Genomic DNA, 13627 nt, shown 5'->3' with positions numbered 1-13627 from the left:
GTAGATACAGGTGAATATTAGATTGGGACATGGAGTTGGTGACCATGTTTAGGATGGATCTGGCTTTGAAAAGATTTTTGAAAGTTATAAATGCTGTGGTTTGGGAACATGCCATTTAAATTATAGCTGAGCAGATGGAATTTGTTCTTAACTGGCTTTTCTTCCGTTTTTGTTTATTGTCTGTTTTTACAGCTGAGGGTCTTCAAGTTAGCCAAATCCTGGCCAACTTTAAACACACTGCTTAAGATAATTGGCCATTCCGTTGGAGCCCTTGGAAACCTGACTGTGGTCTTGGCCGTTGTGGTCTTTATTTTCTCAGTAGTTGGCATGCAGCTTTTTGGCTCTAAATTCAATTGCATAAAGAGTAATTCAAAGTCCCATGACCCTGCAGTCCCATGTTTACGACGCTGGCACATGGGGGATTTCTACCACTCCTTTCTGGTGGTATTCCGCATCCTCTGTGGGGAATGGATCGAAAACATGTGGGAATGTATGCAAGAAGCTAACCAAGCACTGTGCGTTATTGTGTTTCTGTTGATCATGGTGATAGGAAAACTCGTGGTGAGTGTCTTAGTTTTGTTGTTGTTGTCATTGTATTAAATACATGGACTAAACAAATGCATTGGCTTCTTTTGTAACACTTCACTAGTGAAAATTGTTACTCTAAGTATAGTATTATAAATGTAATGTTATACAATATTTTAAAATCTGCATTTGAATTTTGTTTGAAGACAGTACGGTAAGCATGAAAGAAAACCTTGTCACGTAGTGCTCATAAAGATGTCCCAATGTCTATCCTACTCCAGGTGGTTATTCAGATCGCCATTGATTGGCCGAGGTAGGGGTTTTTGACTTAATTTGTTCAATAGATGCAAAGAGATGTCCACTGAGGAAGGTTTCTTGTTGTTTAAAAGAAGAAGAAGGAGGAGAAGGAAGAGGAGGGGGAGGAGGAAGGAGGGATGAGGAAAAAAAAGTAGTCCTTTTTCTTCCTCTGGACCTTTTATGACCGTGACTCTTGGTAGAACTGCAAACATTATACAACCATGAGAAGAACTAAACTAAGACAAAGTAAGCACTGAGGAAGATAAAGGGAAGGTGGGACAAACCTATTGTCGAGTCATAATTGGTCCCCTGTTTAAAACGTTTCAAATATCTTGTCATGTGACATTTTCTTACTGTGTAAGCTGCCCTGAGTCTGTTACTTGCAGCTGGAAACATGGCTATTTATGGAGAGGCTAATTAGGTGTATACCAGTGAGGGTATGAAGAGACAGGAGACAGACAGGGATACCTGAGCATAAGTTCTTCAGAACTGAGTTGGGGCTATCATGCAAATATAATTAACAATCCGCATAGAAATAAAATTAACTCTCCTAAATACCAAATAAGTGATGTTGATAGACAGTAAGAGATACGAAAGATCAGAAGGGCAGGGTATCACCCAAGGGAGTGGGAAGGGAGCACTAAGAAAGGCTTTGTGGGAGACACAGTACTTGAGAAGGGCACTTAAGAGGCAAAGAGGACTTAGCAAATAGAGGAGAGCTTGAGCAAAGATTCGGACCTGGGAATTCTCCTGGTGAAGCTGAGGAAGAGTGACTAGACCCGTTAACACCCACAAGACACTTCTCCCAGAGAGCTGTATATGTTTGAGCTGGCGAGAGCCACAAACAAAAGAGATTTTAAAAAGCCTGCACAAGTATACCATCTCTCAAATTGCACAGACAGGAGAGGACCTCCTAGCACAGCAGTCTTAGACATCAGACCCATATCCCTGTGGGCAGTTCCAGAAAAAGTCCAACCTCATGATTCTGGCTGATCCCCAAGGAATATCCACGTTTGATTTTGCCACACGGTTTCACCATTCAGCCTTACCCTGGCCAGGGTCTACAATACGTGCTGCTTACACACAGACGGACTGGATATGTCTGTCTGCACCCTTTAACTTCAGTTTTTCTTTGGTCTTATCTTGATGCCCCTATTACTTCGTCAATCTTCTCTCCTTTTATTTATTTTACAGATGAACTTTCTTGGGAGGCAGAAGGACATAGAACTCTCATTTGATTTTGTTTTGGGTCTTGGGGAAAAGTTGTTGTGGAAACCTACTGTATTCTTTCCTTTGCTAAATTTTTCATTCTCCTTATGTCCCCCCTCCCTTTGCCCCTTCCCAGGTACTCAACCTCTTCATTGCCTTGCTGCTCAATTCCTTCAGCAATGAGGAGAGAGATGGACACTTGGAAGGAGAGGTCAGGAAAACCAAAGTCCAGTTAGCCCTGGACCGGTTCTGCCGGGCGTTTTGTTTTGTCATATATACTCTTGAGCATTTTTGTACCAAGTGGTGCAGGAGACAACATTTACCAAAGGAAAAAGAGGTGACAGAAGGCCCTGAGGCAGAGAGCAAAGGTGTCATTCCCCTGGTCATAGAGATGAGAAAGGGCCCAGAGACCTGGGAGGAGTTTGGTGTACTGACTTCCGCACCAAAGACCTTGAGTGTCGGGCATGATCGGACTTGGTTGGCCCCACTAGCAGAGGAAGAAGATGATGCTGAATCCCCTGGTGAAGATAAGGCACAGCCTATCACACAACCTGAGCCTGGAAAACAGGTATGAAGGTTCACACGTAGACTTAGAGGTTGTACAAAGCTAGAGTTGCCATAGGGCACTGGTTGCCTGCCCTGTTCTGAGCACTATGCAGAGATGATAAGGGTATAAAATGTGGCAGCTGCACATCCGGGACTGGTTCTGATCATGGTCCTGCACATGTGGCACAGGTGGGTGGTGTCAGAGGAGTTCAGAGGGGAACACGATCAGAGTGGGCTGGGGCAACAGGGGAATCAAGTGCCTTTGGTTTAGCCCTAAAAGAAGTATAGACTTTGAATTGGCTGAAAGGTGAGAAAGGGAGTGTGGAAGGTGAAGTGAATAGCACAAAAGGAGACTTTGTTTCTTATGTATTGCCTACCACCCTGGGAAGGATCACTTAGCCATAGCCGCTACCCCTGGTACTCGGAGGGGCAGTAGTCTCTCATCTCTCAGCCTCCCTCTTCCTTCATGGAACCTCTGCCCTGCAAACTAGCTGGAGTAAGGGTGATAAGGGCCCCAGTATTCTCAAACTTTTGAACCTGGAATAGAGTCTGTGTCCTATGAGTAGAAACTGAATTGAAAAAGGAAATCCAACTTCTTGGCCACATTCACCAGAAATTTAGCCTCTTCAACTCAGAGTTGGAGGAGATGAGAAAAGTTGGTAACCTGCACCTTCTGGTGAGATACATATCTCTTGATTGGGAGCTGAGGGTAAAGGGAGCCCCATCTTCTTGGTCACATCTGCCTAGAGTGGAGCTTCTGTCAAACTGAGCTGGGGGTGGGAAGGAAGAGAGCAGATCATGGCTCAAGTGACATAGACTCCTGCTGTTATTACTGAAATGTGTACTTTTTTTAGTAAATATTTCTTCATTTGCTGTATGCCCTTAGGACAATTTCCAGAAACTTAAATGATTTTTTATGAATATTTTCCACCACTTATGTTAATTTTCCTGTGGAGCATGTCTGCAGAGCTTCTTACTTTACTATCCAGGAAGCGAAATTCTGTATATCTTTTTTAAATTAAATTCTAAACTTGTTAATTTTAATGATGCTTTCAGATTACTATACTAATTTCACTTTTTTCTCAAATAAATTCACCTCCTTGTAGCTAATTTTTGAGGGATACTGGTTTTATGTTTGTCTCATACATTTTGGAGTGTGAATTTGAAAACTCATCTTTGTGGGCGGATCTGTCCCCCTTTTTGCAGTCTAAGTTCTGTGGTATCTTTAATCGACCCTCCTAGAGGATCCATTTCAGAACTAAGTCTTGTATTGCCAACTTGGGATTCTTGTCTAATAGTGATACTAGGCATTTTGCAGATCCAGTCACTGAACCAGTGGCTCCCTTTGCCCGGGTCTTGTTTCTGAGGCTGTGCTTCCTCCTTCCTCTCTAGGTTTGCAGCTTTGTATAATTGTAATCCCAAGCATTGGCCACAGCTTCTTTTATTTATTTATTTATTTTTAACATCTTTATTGGAGTATAATTACTTTACAATGGTGTGTTAGTTTCTGCTTTATAACAAAGTGAATCAGCTATACATATACATATATCCCCATATCTCTTCCCTCTTGCGTCTCCCTCTCTCCCACCCTCCTTATCCCACCCCTCTAGGTGGTCACAAAACCACAGCTTCTTTTGACTTTCTCTCTTAAGTGCAAGAACTTCAACCCAGCCCATAGTTTCAAGCTTTGGACATAACTGTGGTTTCCTTCCTCACACGGGGCACTTTTATTCACCATTACCTGCTACATGCTTTAAATTGTTATTACTTTATATTTTTGTTCTGTGTCTGGTCCATAGATAATGTGTACCTGTTTATTGTGTGTATATGTTCAAAGGGGAAAAGTGTTCTTAAATCATGACCTTACAGTGTCAGATTCACAGGAACCCTCACATAGATTTTAGGATGAAACCTTCACTTAAGGTGTGACTTTGCATATATCCTTCTTGGATTTAGCTGCAGGTCATAAGACAAAATTTAGTTTTTATTTTTATGTTGTGATATATTTTCATATTTTCTTTATGCCTTTCAGTTACCTATTTAGCTAAGCCAACCCTCTGTACCCAACAGAGTAAAATATTATTTTCCAAGTTATTCTTCTAATATTTTATACATCTATTTTTACATCAGAATATCAGATGATTATGGATTTTAATTTTTACTATATTCTGACATTGTAATATTTTTTCAGGCATAACTAATTATGCCAGTACCATTTATTAAACAATTTATTATTTTGCCATTGAATTGAAAGGCTACAGTAAGTTTCACCTCTTAATTATTTGGTGAATTTTGTATCCAGACCATATTGTTTTGATTACATTACTTATGAGTAAGTTTTGTTATCTGTTTCCTATAGTAGTGTTCCAGAATTATTTTATGTTGACTTTTTCCAGGATCAGTTTTCAAAAGTAAAGCGAAAAATGTTAATAATGTAATAATTTTCATGACAAACAGAAAACCAAATAGAATTCAAACTTGTTTCATCTCAAGTGAGATGTCCAGGAGGAATATTAATTCTACTTGGGGTTTCTCAGTGTCAGGCCAGTGAACTCCATCAGAAGACCAAGGAGCCCACCAGTCCAGGAGCTCAGATTGTGGAAATGGACATATTCTCTGAAGGTGATCCTTATCTGTCGGTACAGAATCCCCGAAAGGTAATTTTCCCAGGGTGTTCCCAGAAGAAACATGGCTCATCCATACACCTTCTCCAAGATAGCCGCTGTGGAAAAATATCAAGATTAGTACAAGGCAAACTGCCAGAATTAGATCTTAAGCAAAGGTCTAGGCCAGGGTTTCTCAACCTCTCCACTATGACATTTGGGACAGGATAATTCTGTGTTATGTGGACTATTCTGTGTATTGTAGGGTGTTCAGCAGTACTCTGGCCTCTACCCACTAGATGCCCATAGCATCCCCCCATTGTAAAAATAAAAAATGTCTTTAGACATTGACAAAATGTCTCCTAAAGGGTAAAATCAATGACATTGCCAAAATGTCTACTGGAGGGTAAAATCAACGAGCAACACTGTTCTAGGCCTATTATTCTGGGAGTTGAGGTAGCTGACAGTTTCAGTCTCAGTAAAGTAGCATCCTTCTCATCACCTGGCTTCCATATTTGGGGTTAGTCAGCAGATCAGGTAAGATTTGGAGGGAGGAAAAGGTTGAGGCACTGTGTCTTCATGTGCCTTATCTTTCATCAACCAAGGGAGAGCAGTTAGAGAATTCTTTCCTGAAGTCAGGGCTGGTCAGAACATTTAGGAAAGAACACAACAAGAGGTATACTTTCTAGACACCCCTCATACCTTTGCCTAGCTAATTTCATGCATAAAAAGTCATAAAATAAGGTATTAGGTATTAACCATGGTGACAGAGGGTGTTGGAAAGTGATTCCCCCTTTCTTTGTTCTGATGTACAGAAGTCTGATGCTACGAGTGTGCTCTCAGAATGTAGCACCACTGGTCCACAGGATCCCTTTAGGCGGGTACTTGAAATGGTTCCCAAAAAGGAACCAGAGAGATGTTTGCCCAAAGGTAAGTGGCAGTATTCCTACATTCAGTTCATGGAATTTTTGGATGGGATTCTGTTATTTTTTGAAGATCTATGGTTTTGATAGATGCCTTCTTTCTGCTTCTACTGGAGACAAAAGTGAGGCGTCTTCCCTGGATTCTTGGGACCATTTCAGGAAATTTTTTTTTTTTTTTTTTTTTTTTTTTTTGCGCCACGCGGGCCTCTCACCGTTGTGGCCTCTCTCGTTGTGGAGCACAGGCTCCAGACGCGCAGGCTCAGCGACCATGGCTCACGGGCCTAGACGCTCCGCGGCATGTGGGATCTTCCCGGACCAGGGCACGAACCCGTGTCCCCTGCATCGGCAAGCGGACTCTCAACCACTGCGCCACCAGGGAAGCTCTCAGGAAATTCTTGATTTAGGTGGGGTCAACTTGTACAGCCCAAGTACCAGGGCAGAAAATCTAGAAAACTTTCCCAGAAAGCCCACTGGGCCGGTATTTTTGCCACTTGGTAGAGTTCCCAGTACATCAATTGTCAGGATGTACTAGAGGTCATAGACCAAGAGAACTTGACCATAAGTCTGGGGTTGACTAGAGCCCTTGACAGGCCCTCAACTCATCTCTCAAGATTTTTCTCTGGGAGCAAGGGTCCAAGATAGTGGCGTAGGAAGTCCCTGAGCTCACCTCCTTCCATGGACACACCAACTGTACACCTACTTATAGAGCAGTTCCTCCTGAAAAAGACCTGAGGGTTGATTGAACAGCTACTGCACATAGAAAGACCACATAGAAACAGGTAGGAAAGACGGAGACATGGTATCCATGGGAATCCCACCCCAACTTAGTGACCTACAGTAGGAAGGAATATGGCTACGGGGCCAGAGCACAGACTCACCTACCTTGGGATGCAGCAAGAAAACAGCAGTTTAAAGGGCATCTAGACTATACTGGAAGGAAATCCATGTACTAACCCTAGAGCTTCTCCCAAATGAGCAGGGAAGTACTGGAGCCCTCTGTGGGGTCAGAGGCACCAGAGAGGGCCTTTGAGTTACCCCTAGAACTCCCCCTAGCCCTCACTCACTCCAGCTCTAGCTACCCGACCAAGACAGCCTTGGCCTCAGCACTCCCCAGGGACTGACTCCAGCCCAAGCCCTCTCTAACCCCAGCTGCCCCGCCTGGGTGGACTTAGGAGGAGTGCTCCCCAGAGATTGCCCCTGGCAAGCTCCAGCCCCAGTTGCCCTGCTAAAGCTGCCAGGTGCAAGCCATCTACACAGGATACTCACACACGAGTCCACTCCTTCGAGACCAAGATAGGTAGCTGTTTAACCTAGTTCATAGAAACAAAAACTGAAAGTCGTAATGAGGAGATAGAGAAATGTATTCCAAATGAAAGAGCAAAATAGAGCCCCAGGAAAAACCCTAAAGAAACAGAGGTAAGTAATTGACCTAATAAAGAATTCAAAGAGATGATCATAAGAATTCTGACCAAACTAGGGAGGAAAATGAACTTCATCCCAGTAAGAACTTCAACGAAGACTTAGAAAATGTAGGAAAGAATTGAATAATACAATAATAATACAATCTACACCAAGACACATTATAATTAAAATGTCAAAAATTTGAATCTATTGTGCCATTCCCTTTGCTCTGTAAAGTTTCTGCTGAAAAATCATCTGACAGTCTTATGGAGGTTCTCTTGTGTAAAGCTAGTTCTTTTTCTCTTGCTGCTTTTAAGAGTCTCTCTTTATCTTTAATTTTTTGACATTTTCATTATAATGTATCTTGGCATGGATCTCTTTGGGTTCATCTTGTTTGGGAACCTCTGTGTTCCCAATCTCCAAACTTGGATGTCTGTTTCCTTCCCCAGGTTAGGGAAGTTTTCAGCCATTATTTCTTCAAATAAGACTTTTGTCCCTTTTCTCCTTCTGAGGCCCCTATAATGCTAATGTTAGTATGCTTGATGTTGTCTCAGGGATCCCTTAAACTCTTCACATTTAAAAAAATTCTTCTTTTTGCTGTTCTGATTGGGTGATTTCCACTCCCCTGTCTTCCGGATCACTGATTTCATTCTTCTGCATCCTCTAATCTGTTAATTCCCTCCAGTGCATTTTTCATTTTAGTTATTGTATTCTTCAGTTCTGATTGGTTCCTTTTTATATTTCCTATAGTTCTGTATCTTTGTTGAATTTCTCACTGAGTCAGAACTGGCACATTATGACTCCTTTTCTGCTCTGTTGGCCAAATGTTGTCACATGGCTGAGCCCAGATTCAAGGGGTTGGAAAAAGACTCCACCTCTTTAGTTGGAGGATTTTCAAAGTCACATGGTGTGTACAAGGAGGGGTGAAGAGTTGGGCTATTAATGCACATGTATTATAGACACTAATGATAGTGATGCTAATTCCTTGCAGGCCTGAATTACTGTTCTCCATGCTGTACTATGGACAAGAGGAAGTCCCCCTGGATCATTTGGTGGAACCTGCGGAAAACCTGCTACCAAATAGTGAAACACAGCTGGTTTGAGAGCTTTATTATCTTTGTGATTCTGCTGAGCAGTGGGGCACTGGTAAATTATCATGGTCTTGTTGGGGACATTGGGGATCAAGGCAGCTGGGTGGCTTCATTCTGACTTGGCCCCTCATGGGGCTGTGAATGTGGGGAGGCCAAGAAGAAGTGGGATCTCTGCTGTTGTATCCCCTTAGGGGACAGGGTTTTGCACAACAGGTTCTGGAGGAATGCTACAACTGGGAAATCCCCAAGCCGAAGATGCTTTACCTGTGGGAAGGATGACCCAAATTGGCACTTTTTCTTTTTCTTCCTTCCTTCCTTCCTTCCTCCCTCCCTCCCTCCCTCCTTTCCTTCCTTCCTTCCTTCCTTCGCCCCCCCTTTCCTACCAGGGATTGAACCCGTGCACCCTGCAATGGAAGTGTGTAGTCTTAACCATTGGACCGTCAGGGAAGTCCCCAAATAGGCACTTTAAAGTGGCTATTGGAGTCTTACTCTTGGCTCCAAGTCTGTCCATCATTCATGGTGGATTTCTAGACATTTTCACTGTATCCTACACGTTTCCTCCTCTAGACGGCAATGCTCCTATTCTCTTTTTTTCTGAAGACCATAGTGCTGCTTTCTAAAAGGTAAAACATTAGGAGGAGAAGTCAACAGGGACCAGATTAGGATATAAGTTACCTTGGTATTTTTCACCACTCATGATCCCTTGAGAGGAGAGACAAAGAGATACCACTTTATCCTTCTAAATTGAGGTATGGTGTGATTTCCAGTGAGGTTTGGGAATAACTAAATCCATCAGCCTCCCTAGCCATATAGTCATAAATTCCTTTCTGCTCTCTCTTCTCACCTTGTAGTCCATCTTTCCTCCTCTGCACATATATCCTCACCTTGGGCAACAGTATGCTCTCTCTTATCACCTACATGTTTCTCTCTTTCCCTCCCATTGTGTTCTGTGTCTCCTCTTAAAATGGCCATAATATAAAACTAAATTCTCTTATTATTTGTCATGTCAAGTGAATGGAGTACTGAGCTATCCCTTATGGATTTAGAGTCACAGAACATTTCACAAGTTGCTAGGAGGGACAAGGACATGTCTTGTTCCTACACTCCTGCCTTCCTGGTTAGCGCTTTACACCTGTGTAATCTCTAGGTGAAAGGAGAAGAGCACACATGGGGGCCCACCAGAGCCTGTGATCAACAGACGTCCCCATTTACCTGCTTACTGCAATATAAATTGTCCCTGAAACAAAAAAGAAAATTTCCCTAAGACCATCCCAGAGAACTCCCTTGATTAATTTTTATCGCTCACCCTGTAGGGTTCCCTGTAATCTTCTGGTGATTACATCTCACCAGCTGTCTACACTTCCAAAAGACAGCATTCTTGCATTTATTCCACAAATGGTCATTGTTGTCTGCCACGCCCTGTGTTAGTCAGTAGAAAAGCAGTGGTGTTGTCACAAGGTCACAGACACACACCCCATGCACCGTGTGAGAAAACTTATAATCAGAAAAGTAGCAGAGGGCACACAGTCCTCCTAGTTCTCATCTGCCTTCAGATGAGGCAAACGTAGGCTGGGCAGAGTGATACTGAGCACACAATGCAGAGGGTTCCAGGAGAGGGACCCAGGCCCTGTTTAACTACACGTATTTATAGAGAAATGGAGACAAGAAACATCTAGTCCCTCACCACCGTATGTGGCATATGAACCAGCAGCCTCATATCACCTGGCAGCTTATTAAAAATGCAGAGTCTTGGGCCCACCCCAGACCGGCTGAATCAGAATCTAAGTGATTTGGGGCTCATTAGAGTTTGAGAAGCTCTGATTTGGGCAACTACTTAATAATGGGAGCTTCCTGGATTAGGAAATGGCCTAGTTATATTATGGGAGCTTCTAAAGCTCAGTTGCTGATATCGGCCTGCTCTTCCATTGGGCAAACTCAGACCTGCTGAGCCAGCTTGTTGCTAAGTTTTCAAAATGAGAGAGGAAATGAGCTTCCAACACCACTCAGATATGTCTCTCCTCAAGAGGCAAACAGACAATCCCTGACCTTCAGGAGCTTGGAGGCTAGTAGCGAAGACAGATGGAGTCCAGAAAATTATAGACCAGGGCCATAGTGATACAGTCAGAGAAGCAGTGGGTGACATGGGGCCATGTAGGATGGCACCTAACCTATTCCTTTGGAAGAAGGACAGTTTCCTATAGAAGATATAAGCTAAGCTGAGATCTTAAATGCTGACCAGGAGCCAGTGGGGCAGAGGAGGAGATGAAGGGCCTTCTTCAGTCAAAAGCCCACTTGGGGGTTGGAAGTGAGACTGTTTTATTCTTTATTCTTTTTCCCTAGGGTTGTGGGACTGTGGGATTACCTTAGTCCCTGACAGCAGGGCTGATTTCTTTCTTGCCTTCATTTGGCATTGCCTGCCAAATAACTTGGCAGGTTTAGTACCTCTTCTCCCTTTTCTTTCATCCTCATTAACACTGTAAAGACCAAAAGGACAGCTTATACCCTAGTAATATAGACCCTGAAGAGTCACACGCACACATACTTCAGGTGAAGGAAGTTTGGATGTAGCATGGAAAAGCGTCTCTCCAAAAGCTTGGATATCTAATTTTCATAAATCACACTTAATGAAATTTAATATTCAAAGTAATTTACATTGGGAGCTCTAGCCCACTGCTTCCCAAACTTTTGCAAATCATGGTTCACATACAAAATGATCACATCTGTAGGGAACACTGGCGTAACGGCTGATGCTGTTTGTGGTGGAAGATGACGAGCCTCAGGGTTGGCAGGATCCAGAGTGTGGGCTAAGGTATTTGGACTTGATGTTATAAGCAACAAAGAGCCACTGAAATAGAGCCATCCAGGTAACTAGGGGGATGAGAGAGATGGTGTATGCCACTGGGAGGTTCTGGAAAAGTTGGCAAGATATTGTTGGCAAGAGTTGAAAGGATTAGGAAGACCAGGAAATAATGTGATGAATATTTTTTTTTTTTTAAGATTTTAAAAAAAAATATTCCAGGAGCCAGTGATGAGAGCCTGGGGAACTATAGTGGCAACAGAAATCTAGAAATAGGATTTTCCTTCTTCTGGTTTTACTTACTCAAGGAATTTTTTCTATTGGAAAAGTTCAGCCTTAATACCTTTTGTACAAAACCTTGTCACCAAGAGAGGTACTAGTTTATTCAAATAAGGAAGAAAAATAAAAGGTACAGTCAGCAAAGTGTTCAACTTGGCCTATGGATGTGCTTTATCATTTCAGGTATTTGAAGATATTTACCTTGGTACACAACCCAAAATCCAAACAATACTTAATTGTACTGACAGTATTTTCACATACATTTTTATCTTGGAGATGGGTCTGAAATGGGTGGCCTTTGGATTTAGGAAGTATTTCACCAGTGCCTGGTGCTGGCTCGATTTCATCATTGTGATTGTAAGTTTACCATCTCTGTGTCCCATGCAGGTGGGGGTTGAGGGGTGGATGGGTAGGGGTGGAGGAGGGGATCACGTGGGTGCTGCTTTTCCTGTGTGCCTTGTATGAGTGCCTCTCCAAAATATTTTTCTTCACATTCATCCATCAGCAGTCCAGCCTTTCCTTGTTCCCATTCCTCATACGCTGCATCTCATACGCTCACCACCTCAACCCTTTCCATGATAGTACTCATTCACTTCTCTCCATAAGCACTGCTTATGTCTGATGTAAATCTAGGATAACTTTGCATATTCTCTACTTTTATTTCTCCTTCCAACTTTTCATTTCTTTTCAAAACTTCTCAAAGCAGGTCAGCAGCGAGCAGATTAGACTGGTCTCCATCTTGATTGTCAAGCAACAAAGAGGATTATTCACATACATTTTTTCATTTAATCTGAACAACAATGTTCCAAGTTAAGCAGACCTATATATCACCTACCACATTACAGACAAGGAAACCTGAAGCTCAGAGGGTTAGCAATTTGTTTCAGGTGAAATTGGAATTCACACTTTGGTCTGTATGATGCTAAGGCCAGTAGTAGTAATAGTAGATCACATTTTTCCACTGCTTTCTCTGTACCAGAGAAAGCAGTATTTTGCCATATGCCTCATATGCATTCTATCTTTTAGTTATCACAGCCTTTCCGTGTGGTTATTGTTATTTTTCCCAGATACAAAGGAGTAAACTAAGTCATAGAGAGGCTAAGAAACATGTTCAAGGTTGCCCAGCTAGAAGTGACAGAGGTGAGACTCAAACCTAGTAAGCCTCACTCCAAAGCCCTTGATTTTAACATCTATCTATATCCTTGCTACCATGACCTAATTTGTTAGACTTTGTCCCTGCTATCTAAGGAAGTAGATATGACAAATGCATAGCATAAGCTGTGTGGTCAGCACACCACACTGGAGAGCCATAGTTTTGTTGGTGGGCACAAATAAGCTGTGTGGTTCAGGAATTTCAGAAAAGCATCAGTGCCGTTGGAGCTCCAACACAAGCAACCCCATGATCATCATGTCGATCCCTATGAGTTTCCAGAATGCTAATCACTCTATACCCATTATCTTATTAGATTATAGTGAAAAATGCGTAAGACAATGGAAAGATTATTGGTATTTCTGATCTAGGACCTGTGGTTTACTGGCCTAAACTTAGGAGACTGATTCTAAATCTTCTTTGTTTACTCTCTTTCTGTGTAACCTCAAGCAAAGTGCTTGAAGTTTTGACATAAATTTTCATATGGGTAAAAATGAGAGTGTAGATGCTAAATTGCCCAAATTTGACCAGATACAAAATTGAAAACATAAATCTAACAATAACCATTTAAATATCAAAACAGTAGTTGAATGCCACACTTTCAAAAAGGATATTAGGCCCAGGTGGTTTTGAAAACAAGTTTAGCAAACTTCCAAGGAGCAGTGGCTATAGACTGAATGTTTGTGTCCCACCCCTACTCCAAATTTGTATGTTGAAACCTAATCTCCAGTGTTTTGGTGTTTGGGAGGTGACTAGGACATTTATTCCTGAACCCTCATGAGTGGGATTAGTGATCTTATAAAAGA

At 42.3% G+C, this 13627-nt stretch overlaps 1 protein-coding gene across 3 annotated transcripts in view; it reads left to right on the top strand.

The window, feature by feature from the left end:
- SCN11A (sodium voltage-gated channel alpha subunit 11) overlaps positions 1–13627 on the top strand; it is a 71910-nt gene that overhangs the window by 35885 nt on the left and 22398 nt on the right. For all 3 annotated transcript variants that reach the window (XM_024768951.1, XM_024768949.1, XM_024768950.1), the window contains 6 exons: positions 193–561; positions 2168–2599; positions 5115–5234; positions 5996–6110; positions 8496–8650; positions 11855–12028. In XM_024768951.1, the coding sequence (XP_024624719.1) occupies positions 193–561; positions 2168–2599; positions 5115–5234; positions 5996–6110; positions 8496–8650; positions 11855–12028 (1365 nt within the window). The remainder of the gene's footprint in view (positions 1–192; positions 562–2167; positions 2600–5114; positions 5235–5995; positions 6111–8495; positions 8651–11854; positions 12029–13627) is intronic.

The sequence above is a fragment of the Neophocaena asiaeorientalis genome, unplaced genomic scaffold (genome assembly GCF_003031525.2).
Source record: "Neophocaena asiaeorientalis asiaeorientalis breed wild unplaced genomic scaffold, Neophocaena_asiaeorientalis_V1.1 scaffold1058, whole genome shotgun sequence".
NCBI classification, from domain to species: Eukaryota; Metazoa; Chordata; class Mammalia; order Artiodactyla; family Phocoenidae; genus Neophocaena; species Neophocaena asiaeorientalis.
The sequence above is the reverse complement of the archived record's forward strand: the minus strand, read 5'-3'. Positions and strand labels throughout refer to the sequence as shown.